General features: G+C 46.8%; 1 protein-coding gene across 10 annotated transcripts in view; it reads left to right on the top strand.

Annotated features, from left to right (window-relative positions):
• The window catches only part of KLHL25 (kelch like family member 25), a 147475-nt gene that overhangs the window by 119062 nt on the left and 3813 nt on the right, over positions 1–24600 (top strand). For 8 of the 10 annotated variants that reach the window (XM_075897039.1, XM_075897038.1, XM_025181727.2 and 5 more), the window contains one exon: positions 14553–16382. In XM_075897039.1, the coding sequence (XP_075753154.1) occupies positions 14573–16342 (1770 nt within the window). In that variant the 5' untranslated portion in view covers positions 14553–14572 and the 3' untranslated portion in view covers positions 16343–16382. Of the gene's footprint in view, positions 1–2264; positions 2345–9284; positions 9427–14552; positions 16383–24600 lie in introns of those variants that run through there. The other 2 variants (XM_025181718.2, XM_075897042.1) reach the window with 2 other exon arrangements.

Genomic DNA, 24600 nt, shown 5'->3' with positions numbered 1-24600 from the left:
ATTTACCTGAATATCCACAGGGACAGTAGTTCACAGCTCCTGTGAACCGCGGTTTGCTGTTCCCAGACATAGAGAACTGCAGAAAGTGGTTTGGGCTCACCCCTGGCATAAAACATAGCTCGTAATTTTTAATACCCAAGCATTTAACAAGCCATTACAATAACCTTGGAACTGAAGTCACCGTAGAACATAAGGGAAGGATGGCAGAAGATGGTGCATGTGTCTGGACAGCCTGGAATATAAAGAAGTGATGCACATGCCAGTTTCTGAGTTTAGATGTATATGAATAAGCACACAGAAGTTCAGATGCTTTCCCAGTTCACCTCTAGATGATCCAGTCTCCTGGATCCTGCACATTTATGTTTGGAAAACAGTGTGATTGCTGTTTGAGTCGAATCAGTAGAAGTAAAACTACATTTTGCATGGTATTTCTGCCCCCCACACAGGAAGTGCCAGGCTCCCTGTGAAAGAAGGAAGAAAAAAATGTCCGTGTGGGATCTTTCAGATGGCAAAAATTTGGGTTGAGTTAGTGCTTCCATGTTTTCAGTCCGATCCTTCATCCCTGCTTCAGGTGCCTATTTTTGAGTGCGGTGTGTTAATAAAAGAAAGGTACTGTAGCATGCCAGCAAGACAGATTCTGCTGTTACACAGATGTGAATCCTAAGGGCTTGTCTTCACTACTGGCTAAATATGCACAGCTGCAATTGATGTGGCAGCATTGATTTAGTGGATCTAGTGAAGACATGATCAATCAATCAATAGACGAACACTCTCCCATGGACTTCAGTACGTCACCTCCCCAAGAAGCAGTTGCATCTCCCATTGACAGTGCAGCATAGACACTGATGTAAGTGCTGTGTCAATTTAAGTAATATAACTTAAGTAGCTTAACTTATATTGTCTTATCACGTTAGTGTAGACCAGGCCCAAGTAACTTCATTGACTGCAAGGAAGTGACATTGCCTGAATTAGAAGGTGCAAAATGACAATTGCATGTTTGCTGCATTAGTCACTTTCTTAGGCCAGAGAAGAGGGTGGGAACGAAATTTACAGATATGACCAGATTCCTGACATTAGTGGAGTTACTCCAGATTTACCCAGCTGCAGCTGGGTACAGAGTGTGACCTCCTAGCGTGTAGCATCCAATAAATCAGTGGTTGTGAATTGGAAGTCCATGGCTGAAAGTAGGTATAAAGCAGGTACAGTGTCTATTAGACTGGGCAGAAGTGTTCTGCCAGGTTAATCTGGCATCTGACCAGGTTTCACTCTCAACATTTTCTGTATTGCACTAAGTGTGGGTTGCTATTTTTACTCCTCCCATCTCAGTACTGTTTACTGGAAAATGTAATTCGTAACAAGTGTATTTGTTTGGAGCCAGTCTAGGAGACAGGAACAGAGGGAGCTGTGAAAGTTTGGCACTGAAGGCAGATCACCTAGTATGTGCCAGTACACAGACCAGTGTCTCCTAAATAGTACAAGTGGGGTTGCAGGTCTGGATCCTGCCAAGAGGAGTATATATTCCAGAGATTTCAGGCTGTTTATGTGAAGTGACTTGAAAGTAGCATATATGCACCAAATCTTTAAGACAACAATTAGAGCTGCTTCTGGCATCTCCAAAAGGGAGGATTTATTCCCCTATCTTGTCTATTTGCTATCTCCTGTTTGTCTTTCCTGGCAAGATTTCCTCATTGTGTCTGTCATTTTTATTCCTATTCAAATGTTTGATCCAGGTCTCTGAGCAATGTGGATTATGTGAATAATTGTAGCTCACATTTATAGGGTGCACATCATTCTAAAACATTTTACAGGCTGTGTGTTTTCAAGTTTCCATAATGTGGAAATGCAGCCATATCTGATGAGAAGCTCTTTTAATAGAGCAACCGTTCAGGACAGGAAGCAAAGAACACACTATCCAAACGAAACTATGGGTAAATATTAAATTCCTACACTGTTATTCTCTGAGTAAGGTTGCCAGATGGTTTCAACAAAAATACTGGACACACTTGACATTACATCTTATTTAGAAAATACCGGACATTTCTATTTTCTCATTTCTATTTTCTCAATTTGTTTCCCAAACAGAAAGCTTAAATACTGAACTATCCGGTTCAAAACTGGACACCTGGCAACCCTATCTCTGAGTCCAGTACATTAATGCTGTGGATGGGAGTGCAAAAAAGCAGGGTGCAACTTAGATAACATTTTTTAAAGTACTTTGTGATAAAGGATTCTTAATTGCCAGAAAATTTCTCCTCTTGCTTCAGGGGAGAGAATGATCTTTGGCCGAGGTCAGGAAGAAATATTCCCCCGAGGGTTTATATTGCAAAATTTGGGTGACTATCAGGTGAGTTCTGCCTTTCTCTGACATATCCAGCACTGGCCCATCAGGCAGGCTTGTTCAGATGTGGAAAGAAACGCTCATTGGCGTATCCTGGTCCTGTACAAAGTAGTAGGAGTGTGGTTGAGTTCTGCGGGAGCAGGTTTTGGTACTGCGTGGGTGAGCTTTGTGTCACTCTAGCCTGGATGTTGAAATTCTGCTCTCCTGCTTTCGTTCTTAAGTGACAATGCTGCTCCAAGAGAGCCCACTGGATATAGAGGGGAAGGTCCAATCTCTTTGCAGTTCTACTGCTGTGACTCTCTTGATTAAACTACAGACCTACAGGCAGAGCCAAGAAGAGCACTGAATGCAGTAATTGATCTGAAACTGTGGTGCCTGAAGCCAGACACTTGCAGCATTTTTTTAGGACTATATAATTCTGCCCCGGCCCATATGGCTATGGTCATTTACCACTGCTCTGCCCATTTGTAGTTTTACACTGGTGACTGAATTTCCCTATTCTTCCTTATGGCTTTCCCCAGGTTTGTGAGATGTGGGATGATTGTTGCTATTGGTTCAGAGATGAGAGTGAAACACCATGTAGGATACTATTGTGGCCTGACTTTGGGTTTCCCAGAAAATTTCCCAGGAGTACTAGTGATGTTCTGCTACTGGTGCCAGTGCCTTGCCTTTACGGATCATGTTTCCTTCCAGTCTGCATTTCTGCTTACATTGCTCCCCTACCCAGAAATATGCATGCTAGAGACCCTGTCCTTGTTTCTCTGAATGTTTTAAAGTTAGAACATTTGTCATAGGCCATGTGAAAAGAGACAAAATAGGTGACACGAATAGCAGAGGCAGCAAAAACCAAATAGAATAAATTAAAAGGGAAATTGAGCTGTTCTAAGCCAATGCCTTTAATCCCAAAACTTCATGGTTAGCATTTAAATGTTAATGAAAGTTCTGCCTGAAGCTAGGAAGAGCCGGATTCCTGCAATGAGAACATTGGTTTTCTAGCTTCCAATGCTGCATGGGCATTTTCTCCCAGGCATTGTGAACTGGGGGCATGTCAGACCTCAGTGAAAATGTTTTAGGTAGTTTTTTAGCAGCAATGGTCTAAGAAAGAGCCACCCTTAAACAGCGCCTCCAAGTGCTGTATTGAGATTATACGCAGTGTTTGGTTCACAGTGGTTCATAGGACCAAGGTTGCTCATGCATGTTCAGGTAACTGTCGAAATTTGGCGAAAACAATTCTGAATGACAGTTTAAAACTTTTTAGCAATTGTTGGACCAGAAATTCGTAGCAAGAAACTTGTTACTTTGTGTTATATTTAACAGGAGAATACTGAATAAACAAACTTGGTTACCCAATCAGGGGGCAGAAACTATATCATGTGATTTAGTAATCCAACCATGTACTGTGAATTGTGAAATCAAACCGTGAACAGCTCTCAGGCTGTAAAGTTATTTGTCCAAACTGCTTGGTGAATTCTTATGGATATTAGTAGGGTCGCCAGGTGTCCAGTTTTGAACCTGACAGCCCAGTATTTGAGCTTTCTCTCTAGGAAACAAATTGAGAAAATACCGGACATATAAATGTCCTGTATTTTCTAATTAAGTTTTTATTATGATCGTGCGTATCAGTACGTAGTTGCACTGCGAGAGCGTGTCTGCCAGCTAGGCAGTATGCAACTATGCAGTAGAGAGCAGGGGGGCAGGGGCAGGCTGGCAGGATGGAATCCCCGGGGCCAGACTCGCCCGTGTGCCCCGCCAGAACTGTGCGCAGGACGGGCAGCACCTGGGATCTGCATGTGCCTGGGCCAGCCCCGCTCCCCGACGGCCAGTTTCCCCCCGGGCAGCCCATTTCCCCCCTACCGCCTCCTGGCCAGCCCTACTTCCCAGCAGCCCCCCCTCCCCCCATGCTTCTGAGCTGGCCATTCAGAATACAGAGCTTGAAGAGGTGTGGAAGGCAAAGATAACTCTGAGGAAATGTTGTGCCTACTGGTTTCTTGGTTCTACCCAGAAACTTCCAGCCCAACTTAGTGCAAACTCAGGAGTAGGGATGTTAAATATTGGTTAATTGAATAGTCGAATAACCTCGTGAATAGTTATCGAGTAGTCAACTATTCTGTAGTCCCCGGACTGCCTCTTTTTGTTTATCGGTTAATCAACTATACTATTACATCCCTACTCACGAGACGTTCTAAATTATAGAGGCTTCCCTCAATGCCTTTAGGTTGTATGGTCAGCCCAAAATACCTGATACTCTGCAAGTTTCAGTCATTGTATCAGGGGTTGCAAGGTGAGATGTGGGGGTGCGCCTTTATCCCTATACCACCAAGGAAGTTTCTTTACACGATAGTTGTTCTTCTTTCTTGATTGCAGCATAGTGTGGCCACAGTAGGTGAGAGGAGAGTTCAGCAATCTCTGTCTCACCTTTCTCCCTGGTTCTCTGCACTGGCTTTATCCCCTCTAGAGGCTATTGTGATATTTTTAGTTGTTCTGTGGAATCAGAGGAGCTTGCCCTTCCCATGAGTCAGGGAACTTACATCTTTGTCTTGGGCTACTTATTGTCATGGTTGCTTTCCTGCCTAAATGAGTATATGGAAGATGTCCAACCACCACCCATGCTGCTGTGTTGTAAGAACTCTGTCTCCCCTAGTGTGCTGGGACTGACTAGACCCCGGGGAAATATTCTAGCCTGCAGACATCCTTGGCTATCTGGCAAAAAAGGCTGATGGTCCCAGACCCTCATCAATATGGAAGAGGGGCTGTTGTTTGCCTCCACCTGCCCTGAGATCCTGTGAAGACAATGGAACAAAATGACTGCACCAAAAGAATCCATCTCAGACCCACTTTGCTCAGTCAGGCCCTCTGTTATTTGAGCTGGAGCTTCTATATTAAGACTGTCTCTGTCCTACCTTGAGGACTTTTGTGTGCTCTTAAATAAACCTTTTGTGTTCTGCATAGTGGGTAGTAACTAGAAAAGGTATATAGGGATAGTTCTGTGTGCAAAATATTCCTAATCTGGATTGCCCCACATTATTTTAGTAACTCTATAGGATCATCAGGAAAGCCATTTAAATGTTCTGTCATAATTTAGGACCAAATGCTGCTCTAAGTTTCTACATTAGCAAAGCTCTTAAGGATGTAAGCATATGCTTACATTTAACTCAATTCAGTAATGCATTTAAACATGTACTCGAAGATAAGCACATGCGTAAGTGCTTTGCTGAATCCGTCCTGGGGACTAGCTCTGGGCATGTTTTGAGTAAGCAGCAGAGGGGGTCACCTCACTTAGGCTACAGCTACACTACAGAGTTTTTCAAAAAAACTTAATTATATCCACACTGCAACTGTGTTCTTTCGAAAGAAAATTGAAAGAACAGAGGGGTTTTTCCAGCATTGATAAACCTTTTTCTACAAGAAAGAAGCCTTTTTCCAAAAGAGTTCTTTCAGAAAAAGGTGTATAGTGGACGGGGAAAGAGGGATTTCTTTTGAAATAAGAGGAAAGAGGAAAACGCACAGGTGGCCCTGGTGGCTGCTCTGTCCATAGTAATTACAGCTGAAATGCGAGATAGAGTTCACACTGAATGGACGCTATATTTTGAAAAAAGCAGATTGCTTTTCTGATGTGCTTTGGTAGTGTAGACGTGCTATTTCAGAAAAAGTTTTTTTGGAAGATCTCTTGCGGAAAAGCTTCTTCCAAAAGAAACCTGCTGTCTAGACATAGCCTTACAGATTTTGAAAGTTTTGTAGGACTTCAGAATTTGGGAAGCAACTAATCGAGAAAATTGCCTTTGTCTGTGATTTCTGTTCCTGTGATGTGCCCGTGCAGCTATCCCACGCTACTGGGGTGCTAGGGAATGTCCTGGGAAAGCAGGAGTTGTCCATTGTGCCACAATTGTCCATTGTGCCACAATTTGTGGTAGTCTGAGTTACACCCAGCCCAAGAGCAAGGAGAATCTACCACATTTCTACTCTTATCCAGCCATAGTAGGAGTCAATCTTAGGTGCTTTCCCATTTAAAAGGAGGACATGTAAGTAGCCCCCACAGTAACACTTGCCTCCTAAAAACTTCTACATACAATATAAAAGCTGCACCAGGCCACAGGCTTTTTTAAAATCCCAGTGTATGGCAGTTTGATGCTTCTGAGGGATGTAGGATGCCCATCACTAGTTCTGCACTAATTCTGTGGGTGTTACTAATTTATAAACGAGCTACCTCTTCTGAGTGGTGCTTTTTCCTCCTCCAAGCTCACAAAAAGCTAATCCTGTTTTTCTCCCTTCCTGGACTCTTCTGTTTATTTCTATGGCTATTTGTGTGTACTGTTTAACATTAGGTTTGATTATCCCCAGAAAATTAATCCATTCACTTACTGTTCAGGTCTTGTCTTCAAAGGAAGCCGTAGACTGGGAGGGTATTTTCTGAGATCAGAGGAATGGGAGCTGGAATCAATAGCTTTTAACAGACTCATAAATGTTTCATTTGTATTACTCAGTTTGGTCAGGGTGCTGGAACAATTTGTATTTTGTGGGTGCTGAGAGAATTTGAACCAAACTATAAATCCTATACTAATGAAATCTCTTCAAACACACTAGTTCCAGCCCCTGAAAGTGGTGCTATAAAATTGTGACACCAGAATCCACATCAGTCCTTAGAAATTTGTACTAGCCCTGAGCTTTGGTGTAGAATTAGCATCCCGATGATGCTAGAAACATTTCCCCTCGCAGTTCAGCTTCAACCACTGAATCGTGGAATTTGTTGCCCAATTCTGGAGCCCTGCATTGAAAATTGCCTCGGATCACAACTGAAATGAGTGTTGCAGTCGCAGCCTGGCACCCAGGGGATGTTTGCTAGGAATCTTAAAATGTCAAGTAGTTGAATAAATATAATCACTAGCAGCATGAGATGGGTCAAAGATCACTCAGCCACAGTGACTCTCCATTATTTATGCTATACTATTGGGCCTGGGAAGGCTAGAGAGACTTCCCCAAAGCCTAAGTTTCTATTAATGGAGGCTAGCTCCCTGCCCTGCCTCTTCCACCCACAGCCCTGCCCACACACTGCCTCTGCTCTGCCCCAAGCCCTGCCCCCCCCTTCCTGTTCCCTCACACCCTTCCTCCTCTGAGACCCTCCTGCTCGCTGTATCCCTCCTCACCTCTCCACCCTGTGAAACCTTACTGCGTTCCTCCGCTGTGAGACCCCGCTGCTTGCTGTGTCCCTCCTCTGCCTCCTCCCTGTGAGACTCCCCTGCCTTCAGCCTGCTGCACCCCCGCAAAATCCCACCAGCCAGCTGCTCCCCACATCTTTCCTCACTCTCCAGGGGGGTGGAGGAGAGGAGGGACCCAGCGAGCAGTGGGGCCCTCTGGAGGGGGACGGGGTTAGGTGGACGAGAGGCAGAAAGCAGGGTGAGCTGTGCGTGAGGGGCGGACAAAGGGTGGGGAAAGACAGAGTGCAGGCAGGGCTACCGCAGCTCTGGTGTCCAGCAGCAGGTCACAGCAGCTACACCAGGGGAGGCTCAGCCATCCCTGACCTGTTACACCCACCACCTATGACATGGCCCATATACGTCTGCCCCACAGAAAGGCTGTAAAGGAAGCAGAGAGAGTCAGAAAACATGCAACTCATTATTATTCCTGTTGATTAGAATCTACTTACGTTTGCTATGATCAGCTTGTGGTTCAGCCCATCTGTGGCTTCTCTGCAGCAGGGCTCTGTGAAACATAGCAGGGTTGGACTCCTTCAGATTTCTGGGACGTCACCGTCTCAGCTCTGTGTCCTGTGGGGCTTCTAACCTGTCATTGGCCTCTGAGTCTCTAAGAGGTTGATTATTCAGAATTCCTTGCTTGACTCCTGCCCTGTAAATCACTCTGTGTGCTATGCCTCTCCCTCTTGTGAAGCTTGCAAAGCATGAGTGCACTACCCAGTTGTCGTCCAGGGCCTGTTGATTTAACCATCTGCCTGAGTTGGGTGCCTCCGAACATAGCAGCTATCTAGGAACTGTGAGTTCCATTAGTAGTGTTGAGACGATTCCCTGACCTAGCTGATTTGTGAGCATAGGGTCCTGCTGGCTTCATGATGATCAGGGGATTTTTGTTAATTCAGTGTTTTTCCAACTATTGCAATACTTAGTTAGGTGTCCGGTTTTTAACCGAACGGTCCAGTATTTGAGCTATCTGTTCGGGAAAAAAATTGAGAACATATAAATGTCCGGTATTTTCTGAATAAGATGTAATGTAGATTATGATGTAATGTCAAGTGTGTCCAAGTATTTTTGTTGAAACCATCTGGCAACCCTATTTTTAGTGCCTTTTTTTAAAATGTCCCACCTGCTGGGATTGAGAGGGTGGCATGAGAATTACTTTTTTCTCCCTTGCCCCCCATGAAAGCTAAGGTTTTAATCCTTGTGATGATAGGGAAAAGCTTGGACATGTGAGCAGAGTGCATGCACGAGGCTTATAAAACAGAAGGCAAATAAGAAGCCTCCCTCCCTCAATCATTATTTTAAAACAATTTTTTAAGTTTCAGGAATTGTTAAAGAATCTCATGATTTTGGAGCCTGACTTAGGATGGTTTTTGTTGATGCCGTGTCCCCTGCTAAAAAAAAAACCCAGAATAATAATTAATTATAGGGAGAGGTTTTTCAGGAGGAAGAGATAGAAGAGGGAAGAGCAGGTCTGGTATTAGAGTGGGGGAGATCATAGTTAAACACTACTTCCCAAAATCCTAACACTTGCCCGGCTTATTTCTGTTTTCACTCCTAGCAAAGTCTAACTGAAGAAGAGCAATCCATTTGCACCATGTGCAGTCTTTACAGCCCTAACCTACTGTCAGAAAGCCATTCTCAGCTGCAGCCTGCATTTAAAGAGCAAATATCCATGAACTTTGGAGCAGTTTGAATCCAGATCTGAATCTGACCTTTGCAGCTTGGCCCCATCTCTCTATCTAGCATGTTTTGACTGTTTCCCAAACCCAGACTCTAGTTCTGTGTGTATGTGTTTTCCTTTTTGCAAAATGAAATGTGGAAGTTTGGTTTGGTTTGGGTTGTTTTTTGTTTTGTTTTGGGTTTTCTGCAAAATGAAATGAAACAATGCTTCGCTTTCTGGTAAGACAGCTTCATCTCTTTCTGTGTGTTACAAGCCCTTTGTAACAGACAGTGTGTGGGTGCTGAAACAGGATGTTTGTAACAGAATGACATCAGGACAGCATTGGGGTGTTGACCTTAAGAGCTGGTTGCCCAATGAGATACAGGGATGTGTGGTTTGTCAGAATGAAGCTGCATCTCTGTGGTTGCAGTCTTGTCTGTGTGTCTCTTTCTAAATCTCTTTTCCAAAGTGCCTTTAGTTCTCCTTGTATTTGCAACTGACAATTGGCTTGCAGTTTCTCTCTTAAACATGTTATTTTCTAGCAGCACTGATGGACGTGCTGTTTGCATAAACTTTGTAAATTATGGACTCAATTTTCTAGTCTTAGCCACTGTCTTTTGTATGTTTACAAAATACAAATCAATCAATCAGGCCAACAATTACTGGATTTGCACATGAAAACTGAGATCACTTGCATATTTGTGGCTGTGCATAGGATGCAGGTGGAAAAATGTAAACTGACTGAAAATGCAGCCTTGGATAGTTTAGGCCTAGCAACTTATTAACTTCCATCATCTAAGTTTAATTTCTCTCCCTCAACAACCACTGACAGCGGCAGCAAGTCTTCAAATATAGATCAACTGACTTGGGTATGCATGGGGCTAAAAAGAGTAGTGTAGATATTTTCATAGACTGGAGTCTAGGCTTTGAGACCCATTCCCCTGACCAGGTCTCAGAGCCCAGTTCTCAGCCCAAGCAGGAATATCTACACTGAGCTTTGTTATATTGCCTGATGCCTACCTTTTAATGTGAAAGGGATTCATCAGCCAGAAAACTAGAATTAGAAGGTTTTTTGCAAAGTCTGTTGAAATCTTTAGTTCCCTCTAATAGCTAGATACCCCATAAATAAATACAGTTGCAATTGCCTTTCCTAAACCTGTAATAATCTCCCCACCAGAAGCCAAAATGACATGAACTGAGCCAAGATCACGCAAGAGCCCTTTACCCTAAATAGACTGTTCTCTTTAGCTAGGAAAAATAAACATTGGATAGTTTCTGTGTTTACCCTTCAGGGGCTGTTGAGAAAATTTGCCATTTAGTTTGGGGCTTTGGTTGCTTCATTTTGCTTGTTTGTTGAAGAAGCTAAATGCAGAAATTTGTGTCTACATTGACTATTAGAAGAACAAGCAGTAAGTTACAAGGTGCTCTGTGCCTGGCTACGTCTAGACTGCAAGCGTCTTTTGAAAGAGGCTTTTTCTAAAGATACTTTTGAAAAAGCCTCTTTCGAAAAAGAGCGTCTTGACTACAACCAGTACTTTCGAAAAAGCGAGCCACATTTTTGAAAGAGAGCACCCAGGCAGTCTGGATGTTCTCTTCCGAAAAAGCACAGTTTGAATTACATAGCGCCTTTTTTCGAAAGAGCACTTTCCAAAAAAAGGCGTTCTTCCTCGTAAAACAAGGTTTTCCATGGCCGAAAAAACTGCCACATTCTTTCGATTTACTTTTGAAAGGAAACGGCAGCAGTCTAGACGCAGAGGAAGTTTTTTCGAAAAAAGGCCACTTTTTTGGAAAAAACCTTGTAGTCTAGACACACCCAGGGGATGCTATAGGTAAGGACTAAGGAGCACTGGCAGAACCGGGAAGAACCTAGTGTGGTGTAAGGTTGGGTGTGGTGGGCTTCTTTGCCCTTCTCTAGTGTCTTTAAAAAAAAAACCCACTCCCACAGCAGTACTGAAGACACAGAAGTTCAGTCTGTAAGGAATTTCAGCATGCATTGCCCAGTGTCAGACTGCCTAGCTTCAAGTTCCAAAAGAAATAAATCAATGATTGTAATTAAATTGTATAAAATCTTATGAAGAAACAAATAATCTAATTCTTACAACAGAACACAGCTATTTTATAACCCACAAATAGTATCTATAGTACAGTAAACATAAGTAAAGAGAAAACTAAAAGTGAAATTTGAACAGTTCAGTCCACACAAACACAGTAAGAAAAGACTGAGAGGTCCCAAAAGCGTAGATTTAGTTCACCAAAAGTAGTCTCTGTTTGTGCCTCTGATATCAAATCTGCACCATATGTTGAGTCTGAATTCTCTCTCCACTTGCTTGTAGGGATCCTCTTCCTCTGCTATGGTCACTGCTAAGCAGCCAGCTCATTGATTAACTAGTCAGTTAGCTCACAAGTGAACAGACTTAAAGAAACCCTGTTACAAGAAAATACAAAAACTGAAAATAACAAACTAGAAATGACTCTTTCCCCATTGCTACATTTAGGGTATGTCTACACTACAAAGTTAATTCGAACTAACAGACGTTAGTTCGAATTAACTTTGATAGGCGCTACACAGGAAAACCGCTAGTTCGAACTTAATTAGAACTAGAGGAGCGCTTCATTCGAACTAGGTAAACCTCATTCCACGAGGACTAACGCCTAGTTCGAATTAAGTAGTTCGAATTAAGGGCTGTGTAGCCACTTAATTCGAACTAGTGGGAGGCTAGCCCTCCCCAGCTTTCCCTGGTGGCCACTCTGGGCACCACCAGGGAAACTCTTCTGCCCCCCCACCCGGCCCTGGAGCCATTAAAGGGGCACAGTCTGGCTATGGTGCCCGTGCCAGGTGCAAGCCTGCCAGCACCCAGCCAACAGACCCTGCACCTGGCACGGCTCGAGCCAGCCACCCGCTGCCACCCAGCCCTCCGCCTCTTCCCGGGACCAGGCTGGCGGCTCCCGGGAGCCTGCACAGGTCCACAAGAGGCGGGCGCCCACCTGGTCTAGTGCGGACATCATGGACCTCATCCACGACCTCCGCACTAGGCACAGGAAAGTGGCCATCTAGGACAGGATAGCTGCCAGCCTGGCCACCTAGGAGCAGGTGTGCATGAAAATCAAGGTGGTCCAGTGAGACCCCCGACCCTGAGCCCTGAGCTTAGAATGGCCGTACTGGGTCAGACCAAAGGTCCATCTAGCCCAATAGCCTGTCTGCCGACAGTAGCCAACACTAGGGACCCTGGAGGGGATGGACCGAAACAATGACCAAGCCATTTCTCTCGTGCCATCCATCTCCAGCCTTCCACAAACAGAGGCCAGGGACACCATTTCTACCCCCTGGCTAATACCACTCCATGGACCCAACCTCCATGACTTTATCTCACTTCTCTTTAAACTCTGTTCTAGTTCTAGCCTTCATAGCCTCCTGCAGCAAGGAGTTCCACAGGTTGACTATTTGCTTTGTGAAGAAGAACTTTATGTTATTAGTTTGAAGCCTGCTACCCATTCATTTCATTTGGGGCTCGTCTACACTGGCCCCTTTTCCGGAAGGGGCATGTTAATTTCAGCCATCGTAGTAGGGAAATGCGCGGGGGATTTAAATATCCCCCGCGGCATTTAAATAAAAATGTCCGCCGCTTTTTTCCGGCTTTTAGAAAAGCCGGAAAAGAGCGTCTACACTGGCCCCGATCCTCCGGAAAAAGCGCCCTTTTCCGGAGGCTCTTATTCCTACTTTGAAGTAGGAAGGGCGCTTTTTCCGGAGGATCGGGGCCAGTGTAGACGCTCTTTTCCGGCTTTTCTAAAAGCCGGAAAAAAGCGGCGGACATTTTTATTTAAATGCCGCGGGGGATATTTAAATCCCCCGCGCATTTCCCTACTACGATGGCTGAAATTAACATGCCCCTTCCGGAAAAGGGGCCAGTGTAGACGTAGCCTATGTGTCCTCTAGTCCTTCTATTATGGGAACGAATGAAGAACTTTTCTTTATGCACCCTCTCCACATCACTAGTGCTTTTATAGACCTCTATCATATCCCCCTCGGTCTCCTCTTTTCTAAGCTGAAAAGTCCCAGTCTCTTTAGCCTCTCTTCATATGGGACCTGTTCCAAACCCCTGATCATTTTAGTTGCCCTCCCCTCTCCCACCCTCTCCCACCTCCTTTTCCCAGTCTCCCTGAGTTTTGTTCAATAAAGAGAGTTTCTATTTTTGAACACATATGTCCTTTATTTTGTACATCAGGAAGGGGGGCTAGGGAGGGGTAAGTGGAAGGGGGTGAGGGAGGAATGGGGTACGAGCCCCCGATGGGGAGGACTGGGCTGGCTCTGCGGGCTCCTCGGGGTGGAAGCTCTCCTGAAGCCCCTTGATTGACCCCCCCCCCCCCCCCCCCCCTCCGGATGGCAGCCTGCGGCAAGTGCAGCCGGGCTGATGGCTGAGTGCTGTGATGTGCCGAGTGTGGGCACTCAGAGCACTCCAAGCCAGGACTGCTTTGCAAGCGGGGAACCCCTGAGAACTGTCTGTCCGGGGTGGGAGTCGGGTCCCTTTAAGCACAGTCCTCGGCTAGCCTGAGACAGCAGCTCCACGCTCTAAGTCCTACTCTTATGCCCTGCCGGCACTGCTTCCGGCCATCTTTAACCTCGGTTCAGGGTCCACTCAGTGTGGACATGCTAGTTCGAATTAGCAAAACGCTAATTCAAACTAGTTTTTAAGTCTGGATGCACTAGTTTGAATTAGCTTAGTTCGAATTAACTAGTTCGAATTAGCGCTGTAGTGTAGACATACCCTTACAGAGGAGCTGAAGAATCCCACAGACAGAGGAAGTGAAATAGGACTAAAATCAAAACAACATTTAAAGCAGACAATTCACACACAAGTTCTTTCCCCTCCCAGGATCTCCTAGCTCTAAGTAGCATTGCCAGTGATCCCTCATAGAGGGTTAACAACATCCCTACCTGCGGCAAAGTACTGCAGAGTGAGGAACAGCAGCCAGTTCTCTGCTCCTGGCTTAGCTTCTTCCAGCTCACATAGGCCTTAAAAAAAAAAGCATCTGCTCTGCCTGCTTGCTCATGCAGTCTGACCCCAAACTACCACCCCCAACTCCAGAAGCTTCTGAGTGGAGGGCTGAATCAGCCCAGTAACACTCAACTCACTCCTACCTCCCCCACAGGGGTCTCTTAAAGAGATCGCTCCCTATTAAGTGCATGGGTTACACTGGGACACCAGTAGGTGTTTAATCTGCCAACACACCTCAAACCTGGTATCAGTAGGGAGAGGGAATTTAACACAGCAGATACCCAAGGTCTACTGCTGGTTTTTAGCTAGTGCTGTCCATTTATCTCATCTATTAGCACCACTAATTAGTTTATTTTCTGTTCACTCCTCAGCAAACCATACCTCTGTCATCATGTCGGTCAGCGTCCACGAGAACCGTAAATCCCGAACGAGCACCGGCTCGATGAATATCTTGCTTTTCCACAAAACCTCCCACCCAGATTGTGTCCTGTCCCATCTCAACACCTTCCGGAAGTGCTGTATGTTCACCGACGTCACCCTCTGGGCTGGGAACAGATCCTTCTCATGCCATCGGGCTGTGCTGGCCGCCTCCAGCAGATATTTCGAGGCCATGTTCAGCAACGGCCTGCGGGAGAGCCTTGATGATGAGGTGAATTTCCATGACAGCCTCCACCCAGAGGTCCTGGAGCTGCTGCTGGACTTTGCGTACTCCTCCCAGATCATCATCAATGAGGAGAATGCAGAATCCCTGCTGGAGGCTGGGGACATGCTGCAGTTCCATGATGTCCGAGATGCAGCAGCTGAGTTCCTCGAAAAGAACCTCTACCCTTCCAATTGCCTGGGCATGATGCTTCTCTCGGACGTTCATCAGTGCCGGAGACTCTACGAGCTGTCCTGGAGGATGTGCCTGGTCAACTTTGAAACAGTGCACAAGAGCGAGGACTTCAACAATCTCTCCAAGGACACTCTGCTGGACCTGATCTCCAGTGATGAGCTGGAGATAGAGGATGAAGAGAAAGTCTTCAGAGCTATCGTTCAGTGGGTGAAGTATGACTTGGATAAGCGGAAGTCACATCTCCCTGAGTTGCTGCGAAATGTGCGTTTGGCCTTATTACCTTCTGAGTGCCTCAAAGAAGCCATGGCATGTGAGGACCTGATCATGGCAGATGAGAGGAACAAGCTCATCATGGATGAGGCCATGCACTGCAAGAAGAAGATCCTCCAGAATGATGGGGTGGTCACCAGCCCTTGTGCCAGGCCCCGCAAAGCTGGGCACACCTTGCTGATCCTGGGCGGGCAGACCTTCATGTGTGATAAGATCTACCAGGTCGATCAAAAGGCAAAAGAGATCATCCCCAAAGCAGATCTGCCAAGCCCCAGGAAAGAATTTAGTGCCTGTGCCATTGGCTGCAAAGTGTATGTCACTGGGGGGAGGGGCTCGGAGAATGGGGTCTCCAAAGACGTCTGGGTGTATGACACTGTTCACGAGGAATGGTCCAAAGCTGCCCCCATGCTGATAGCTCGTTTTGGGCATGGCTCTGCTGAACTGGAGAACTGCCTCTATGTAGTCGGTGGGCACACTGCGGTGGCTGGTGTCTTTCCAGCATCTCCCTCTGTTTCCTTGAAGCAAGTAGAAAAGTACGACCCTGCTTCCAACAAATGGACCATGGTGGCCCCTCTAAGAGATGGAGTCAGCAACGCTGCAGTAGTAAGCGCTAGGCTGAAGCTTTTTGTCTTTGGCGGGACCAGCATCCACCGGGACATGGTGTCCAAGGTCCAGTGTTACGATCCTGTCGTAAACCGGTGGGCAATCAAAGCGGAATGCCCCCAACCTTGGCGCTACACAGCTGCCGCTGTTCTCGGTAGCCAGATTTTCATTATGGGCGGGGACACTGAATTCACAGCTGCGTCCGCCTACCGCTTCGACTGTGAAACGGACCAGTGGACACGTATTGGAGACATGACTGCCAAGCGCATGTCATGTCACGCGTTGGCCTCGGGGAATAAGCTTTATGTGGTGGGGGGGTACTTTGGGACGCAGAGGTGTAAAACACTGGATTGTTATGACCCTACATCAGACACGTGGAACTGTATTACCACAGTGCCGTACTCACTCATTCCCACAGCTTTCGTCAGCACATGGAAGCACTTGCCAGCGTGAGCAGCACTGGCTTGGGCCCAGATTTCAGGCATTTAACCAGGTAAGATTTTATGTATTTTTAACCTAATCCATCACCTCAACCACCTAAAATCTGCATCCATGCTCCATGTGAAGACCGGTGGATCTAGATTTGCCCCTGGGAACATCATTTCCCTGCCTTTACATTCGAAACAGAAGTGTAACCAGATAGAAGGCTAAGCAGGCCCCGGCTGTTGTATATTGATACTCTCAGCTTTTATACCATAATTATTTCAAGGTGGCCCCTTCAGTCTGTTGGAGGCTGGGTGTGCAATCCACCCGCTTGTGTCCCAGAGCGAGACAGAGAATACGTTCCAATTATGACTCTAATAGTGCTTGAATTCAACACCTTCTGGTGGACTAGATGTCACCAATGGGTGGATTACAATCAACTGATCGACCCTGAGGACCCCAATTGACTGTGAGGGGCTTGCCCCAGCCCCATGCCACTGGCCATTCCCAGGAGCAGCCAGCACAGCAGGGGGGGGCAGAGAGTGTGTGTGCAGAGAGGGGGGGGCAGGAATCTCTGGTCGCAGCTCCTGCCAGCAAGCACTACCTCCCTCGCAGCTCTGATTGGCCAGGAAAAGGAAACTCTGGCCAATGGGCACTGAGGGGGCGGTGCCAGCAGAGAGGGGCAGCGCGAAGCCATGTCATGTGTTCCCCTTGTCCTCCGCCGCCCCGAGGGGTGCATTGACCTCTTCTGTGAGTGATGTGGGGCTGGGACAGGCAGGAAGCTTTCCTCAGCCTTCCTGCACTACTGACTGGAAGCTGCCAACGGTAAGTACTGCCTGGCTAGAGGCTGCACATTAACATCTAGCCCCCTCCCATAGCCAGCATCCCATGCCCCCTCCTGAACAGCATTCCTTACCCCAGCAATCCATATCTCTTCCTGAACACCAACCTCTTGCCCCAGCCCTGAGTCCCTCCGAGAGCCAGTACCCATACCCCCTCATGCACCACAGTCTCCTACCCCAGCCCTGACTCTCCCCCAAGCCAGCACCCATATCCCCTCCCATATTCCACTCCCTCTCCTGAATACCAGCCTCCCATCCTAGCCTGGTGACAGTGAGTGAGGGTGGGCGGAGAGAGCACAATGGAGATGAGGGGATGTAGTGAGCAGGGTGGGGCTTTGGGGAAGGGGCAAAGCCTTGGGGAAAGGGCAGGACAGATCTTGGACTGCCCCTAAATTCAGAGACTGACCTTGGACATAGAAAGGTTGGGAACCACCATGGTAGACACTGAAAGGCATAGATCACACTGAAGAAAAGCATAGTCTATGCCCCGTGCTGGACATCTGGGTAATTATTTGATGCTGATAGGTATTAAAGTAACTTATCCTTTGGCATGCTGGGAAGGAGGGCATGAAATGTCAGTGAAGGTAAAAGAATTCTGTTGTGTGTATCGCTCAATGGGTGGAGAGGAGAAGCACAGATGCCATGACACATTTCCAGAGGCCAGATGTAACTTTGACACCCAAATTGTTCCCTGTCAAATCAAAAGCCACCTGATGCCTGTGTGAAACCTGAGTGGGAGGGAAAGGGATGTAATAACCCAAGGAAAAATCCATTTGCTGGGCTTCTGTGTGGGTGCAGGGATGAATGGGCAGGGGACAGGAGATGGATACTCAACATAAATGAAAATGCGGGTTTTTTGGTAAACGTGTCACTGCTGAAATTTTCAATGGTTGCACATTTACACATGGGGGGAGAGTTGGTCGCGGGCATCCTGCTTAAACACCCGCTCCCTGCGAGCACCGGCTCCTCCCTGTTCCCCGCCTCTCCCCCCACTCTGCTGTCTCTAATACAGATTCAGAGGCAGCACTGTGGCAGGGTGGGATCTTGCGTGTAACCATGAAGGTTAACTGGCTCATTGGTTAATCGTTTAAATGTGTCCACTACTGCATCCCTAATTCAGCTCCCAGTACCTAAATTCTGAGGCTGTTTTTCCCCAGATGGTCAGAGTAACAGGGAAAGCACTGTTTGAAATGAGGAGCAGTGGAAACTTGGCCAGGAAACCTGGCATCTGGCTCCCACCCACTCATCTGCAGTGGGCCATTTGGCTAATGTGTCAGCTGCAAAATTTGGCCAATTATTTAACCTTAAAATCACCTACCCTGTGGATATCAACATTTGCTCAATCTGTGCGAGGAGGCGGCTGACTGGTGGAAGGTCAAATCCCTCCCAGTGCATGTGATGAACCACGTATTGGTCTAGACACCTCTCCCTGGGGAATAACATTGACTTTGCACGAAATCTAGCACTACCTCTGCAACTGAACACACAGATTCCTCTACCACTGGGATGCATGCGACCTTGCACATGAGGCTGGAAGCTTGCTAAGAGCCACACGAAAGAACTGGGCAGCATCCCCTGGGGCGGGTGGGAGATTGGCAAGCTTCCACTATAGGATTTTCAGCCCAAGGAGGTGGATGCACTGAAAGCCACCTTTTATTTTAAAGTCCATTTTACATCTGGAGGAAAGAATGATGCCCAAGTCTGTAATGCCTTCTTGCCTCCCTGCTCCCAAGTGTCACAGATGTGTCAGGAAGAAAATGCAACAGGATAGTATTACAGCAGCCTTCCAATGTTTTTCCTTCAACTTTCTCTGCCTGTGCAGGTGGCATCAAAGGAGGAGCTGCTGGCACTTTCCTGTACATTTTTCCGAACTTGCCTGCTTCCTGCTTTTCACAGACATTTGGTGCATGATAGAAAAAGCATCCAGAACACTGGGCTGCTGTAGGATTTTGAGATGGGTCTGGCTTTGACATGGCTGCACTGTTTGTAAGGCACAGCAAGGATGTGAGGGGTTAACATGGGATTGTACTGTGTATTCCCTGCACTGAATGATAATGGCTTTCCAAATACCCTCGCCTCCCCTCCCCACTCCTCTTCATGGGTTGCCTAGCATCTGTTGTGGTGGCTCAGTAATCTAATTAACTTCCACTCGGCTATTAAATATTGCAGCAAAGAGTAGGAAGACTCCATCATTTTGAGCTCGGGGCAATGGGGCCTCCCCTCTCGACCCATCCTAGAGCTGAAAATTAATTTTCTCGGTGAGCTGGTGAACAATAAATCTGCACGCCAGCTATTCAAGGGAGAACGGGGCTGGAGATTCTCAGGGGTGGAGTCTGATGCTTTGACTACTGAATTCTATTTTGCTCACATTTAAAGTTCCCTGGATCTCTGCAAGGGATGCGAATTTATACCCTGCATATCCCAGAACCGCTAAAGAGGACGGTGTTCTTTGTGATTTTTTTTAAAAGTTAAATTTAAAACTTTCTAGACAAAACATTTTATGGTTTAAACATTCCCCAATTGTCCGCAATCTCAAACTAATCCATGAAAACTAGGAAATTGAAATTGACTAGCTTGGCCATACTAGTCAAGATGAATGATTTGTAAAGTTAATGTAGAGAATTAAATGTTTTTGGCTTTGTGACGTCTGATGGATTATTAGTCACCAAAAGAAATAAGACATTCAAATGTGCAGGCGTGCTCACCAGATAGTGTCTTTTCCCTGATGTATTTTATCTTTTTCTATCCCATTTTTTTAAACTAATTTGTCCTGGGTTTCTGGCAGCTCCTTAACGAAAAGCACTGAGATTTGAGAGTAAAGCCCATCCTGGAGCAGGTTTGCCCTGCATGTGTCCCTCGCCATGCATCAGTTGCACAGCTTGCCCTGATCTGTATTGGGCCCTCAATAAAAGTTGGGAAAGATGCTCTGGGAGTGGATCTCAACGTAATTGGATCTAGAATGCTGATTAAAAATCTGGAGAGGCTCTCTCCAGGAGATTACATGCATTGCTCCATATTCCCGCTGAGAGTGTAGAGGGAGGCTGTCAGAGGAGTCAGTTGCAGCTTCCAGAATTGGGGATTCTTTGTTGCCCCCTGCCCCAATGTAGTTTAGGACAGTTGGGGTGGAGAGTGGGGGTTGCTGTAAAATAAGCCAGCTGCCTGTGGCCCCTAAGAACCATCCACCAAGCGGGGTAGCCAGAATTCAGCCTCCTTCTTTTGCACCGCCTCTGAATTCTGAGTCTCCCTAATGCTTTCTACACTGCAGGGAGCAGGGTGTGGCTGTAGGGGGTGAGGGGCTGGCTTTGCTGGCTCACTGGGAAGTACAAGGGACCTCCAGCTGCGTCTCATTCCCTTTGCTCTGCATGGGCAGGGCAGGCTGGATCATCTGACCCATTCTCTCCTGAGAGCTGTGTTCAGAGTCACTTTCTGATTTTCCATAGTGGGGAGAACCAGACACCCACTAGGGTGGCCAGGTGTCCGGTTTTGAACCGGACAGTCCGAAATTTGAGCTTTCTGTCCAGGAAACAAATTGAGAAAATACCAGACATATAAATGTCTGGTATTTTCTAATTAAGTAAGTTTTATTATTATTATGAGTATCAGTATGTAGTTCCATGCTGCCTGGCTCTTAGACACGCTCACACTGCGTGAGTGTGTCTATCAATCAGCCATGTAGTATGCAACTACATAGTAGAGAGGAGGGGGGCGGGGATGGAATCCCCAGGGCCAGATGCGCCCATGCATCCCGCTGGGACCATGCGTGGGACAGGAAGCACCTCAGGATCTGCATGCTCCCAGGCCAGCCTCGCTCCCCACCAGCTGGTTCCTCCCTGGCTAGCCCCACTCTCCCTACCCCCCTCCCGGCCAGCCCCACTCCCCTCCCGGACAATCTCCCCTCCCCCATCTGAGATCAGGTGTGTCCAGTATTTTTTTGAAACCAGCTGGTAACCCTAACACTCACAGACATAATCCTTTTGAATTTCTGGGGCGTTTTGGCTCTGTCACCTCTCTGTAGCAAGAAGTGCATGAGTACCTTGCCTTGTTCATCTAGATGGGTAGTTGTTAGTGATCCTCTGGGCGCGCAATGTGCTTCCTCCACTGTCAAACACAGTTGATCTAGGGGAGTAAAACCAAGCCCAGACATCAAACCATTGCCAGCGTGGGGGCATGAGCAGTTAGTTCACCCGCACATGGGCACCACTCCAGATCTAGTCTCATGTACTAGAGATTTAGACAATTTATTTTATTGCATATTGAAATAATAATGATTAAAAGTTCAAATTATATTAAAAATGCCTATGTACATATTTTTTTTGTAGAAGTAATAATGAAATCTGTAATGAGTGCACTTCAGTGTAAAATATAGAGCTATACATATATAGGCTCCACTCCTGCTCCATTTATTTGAAGTAGGTGCTGCAAATAATCACGCCAGCCCTGCATCAAACCCATAGCTCTTGCATGGGTTTTTAAAGCATGAGCACCAGGCTTTTTAAGCACATGTCAAAACAGGAGCTGGAATGTGCTGACACACGAATGGGAGCTTTTCAAAGGCAAAAATGGAAGTTCGGGGCCTAACTATGATTTTCAGTGGGACTTGAGTACTTAATGGCTGTTTATACCTTTGAAAAGCTACTCAAAAAAGCCTGATCCAAAGAAGCTCCAACCCCACATTAATTTAAAACCCAGCAACAACAAATGAAACCATTTGTTTCCTGCAGAAGGGCTGGCCTCCGATATGGCCATGTTTAAGCCCGGGGTGGTTTGCATTAGCTCGCCTTTCAACGAGCATCTCCCTGCCCCCTCCAAGAATACAGTGTGACATTAATTCAGTGCTGAGCACATGAAGTAATTCCAGGGATCAACCATGATTAGCAGCTTTAAAAGCAAAAGCCTAATCTCTCCCACTGCACAGCCCTACAGCTGATTTGTGTGCCTCCTGTGTCAGTGACCCATGAAATAATAGGCTTTTGTCAGTGCCATGGGGAGAAGGGCTATGTAGACATGGGAGCTGCCCCCATCCTGTTTGGTCTTTCTTCAATAAGATTTAATCAAGTACTTTACTTCTTCTCAGACAAAACTCTCACCTTTCCTCTTCCCCTCTCCGCCTCTTCCTACGCTTATGGAAACTTTCATATTAAACACATCAAATAAGGCAACATAAAAATGGCTTAGCCAATTTTTGGCACTTCTACAGGAATCCTATCATGACTAGCAGAATCAATGCAAAGAGACAAATGCAAACTCCAAAAACTTCCACTAATAAGGCAGTATAAATGCAAATCAGTAGCTGGGTTAACTGCTTAGGACAGTGGGCTAGACTGGAAACAGAGATCAAGCTGAGCCGCCAACATTAAACAAAAGCAACCACAAACCAGGATAGCTCTGCACCGCTATCGACAGGTAACGCCGAAAGGAGAGAATGTGTAAGAACAGGAGTCTCTCCAATCTTCTCTGTCTTTTTGGAGGCACCCTCCTGGTGGTATCTAAGTACCAGTTCAAAATCTATGCTAAAATGTAATGAATCTCACTCATAATGAGATTCATCTCTTTAATAATTCCTTCCCTAGACAATTGAATTCTAACTTAAATTATAGGATTTATTAAAATATAAGGTACTGTTCATCCCTTCTGCTCTCTCTCTGCTGGGGGCAGTGAACCAGCATATACTATTTCACTTTATAATGAGGTGGGTTGTAGTTCTTTATCCATGGACAGTGTTTGCATGCTGGATATTCTAGACTGACCTATTTGAACTCTTTGAGCCTCTAAAATCAATAGCTAAGGGTATGTCTACACTACCCTCCTATTTCGAAATAGGAGGGTAATGTAGGCATACCGCAATTGCAAATGAAGTTCGAACTAGCGGGGTAGTGTAGACATACCCTAAATGAACTTACTAAAAGTAGTTTAGCTACATATGGTCAATTTGGAAAAACTGGACCATACCTAAAATATTTATCCAACGCTCTCTCTGGACAAGGCCTTAATGTATCTTTAGACCAGTTCAGCAGCTTGAACTAAAGTTAACGAAGGCACAGAAAGATTTGCCAGTGACTCGTGGGGAAGCTCATTTGCATTCACTGAATTGCAAAGGCAGGATAAGCAGTAGCTGCAGCTGGCTGCTGCTTTACAAGCAGATGTTTGTCTCTGAAGCCTGTTTATCTGGCAGAGTCAGAAGGGAGTGGTTGGCCTGCAGAGCCAGGTATACGAAAATCAAGCTTTTCCTAAGCCTGGGTAGTCAAAAACCTGGTCTGTTCATTCTGTGCAGAACCTGAGAGCTGGCCTCAGGCTCTATGTATGAGCCCCTTGGAAATTGTGTGGTTGGTATTTCAAGAGCTGGCTAGGGAATTATTTCCCCTCTCCCCAGAAAGTGCCCAGGCTTCTGCGCAATCACAGGCTCCCAGCGGCGTTCGTGGCCCCGAGCCTCAGAGTACGTCAGAATCACAGGCTCCCAGCGCCTTTTTTTTTTTTTTTTTGCTTGACCAAAAAATCCCGGGTGTCTGATATTTTTTGGGAGACCATCTGGCAACCCTAGCTGTGAGCTGAACTTGAAGTCTTTTGGGAACACAGAGCCGCTACTTCCAAGGCAGAATCCAGCCGAATGAGTAGCTGTGCCACCTCCACTGTCGAATTGGCTTTGCTACTGTAGCCTCCAGCCAGAACGACTCACAACCAAAGTCAAATGCACAGGTGTGACGCATGTGACCCCCCCCCCCAAATGCCGTGGGCCGGAGGGGCAAGGAGCAGGCCTCTGGGCAGCCTAGGACGCTGGCAGGGAGGTCTGGTGCCTGCACAGGGGTCATGGTACCCCTCAGTCACCAGCAGCAGTGGGGTGAAGCAGAGCAACATGGCTCCGCTCCCCAGGCTCCCAGCATCACTTGGGGGAGCAGTAGGACTGCCCCCCACACACACACAATCTCCAGTGGGATGTGGAGTGGCGTGGCCAGCAGCTGGGGGCATGTCATGGGCTGTAGCCACATCACTGCGCTTCACTCACTGCCAGTGAGTGTGAGAGGGTCCCATCGTCCCACCTCTGCTGCTGGCACCAATTAGTTCCTCAAGGGGCAACACTGGGAAGGAGATGGGGGGAAGCAGCGGGGTGGGGATAGAGCAAGGGTGGGAAGAGGCCGGGGAGAGAGTGAAGTAAGGGTGGAAAAGAGGTGGGGAGCAGGTGGAGCAGGGGTGGGGCCTGGGCTGGAGAGGGGGTTGTCCAAGGCCTCCCCCAGGCTAGGAGTGGTGTGGGGAGGAGTCACGTGGGGGGCAATCATGTGACCGGTGCTCCCGGTGCCCTTCCTCACCAGTCACCCCTGAGAATGCAAGTCACTCCCCCGCAGGGCTGGCCTTCCCATGAGTAGGGTTGCCAGATGGTTTCAACAAAAATACCGACCTCTCTCTCCCTCCCCCCCCCCCCCCAAAAAAAAACCACCAGGGAAAAAATTCTGT

The sequence above is a fragment of the Pelodiscus sinensis genome, chromosome 14, assembly GCF_049634645.1.
Source record: "Pelodiscus sinensis isolate JC-2024 chromosome 14, ASM4963464v1, whole genome shotgun sequence".
NCBI classification, from domain to species: domain Eukaryota; kingdom Metazoa; phylum Chordata; order Testudines; family Trionychidae; genus Pelodiscus; species Pelodiscus sinensis.
The sequence above is the reverse complement of the archived record's forward strand: the minus strand, read 5'-3'. Positions and strand labels throughout refer to the sequence as shown.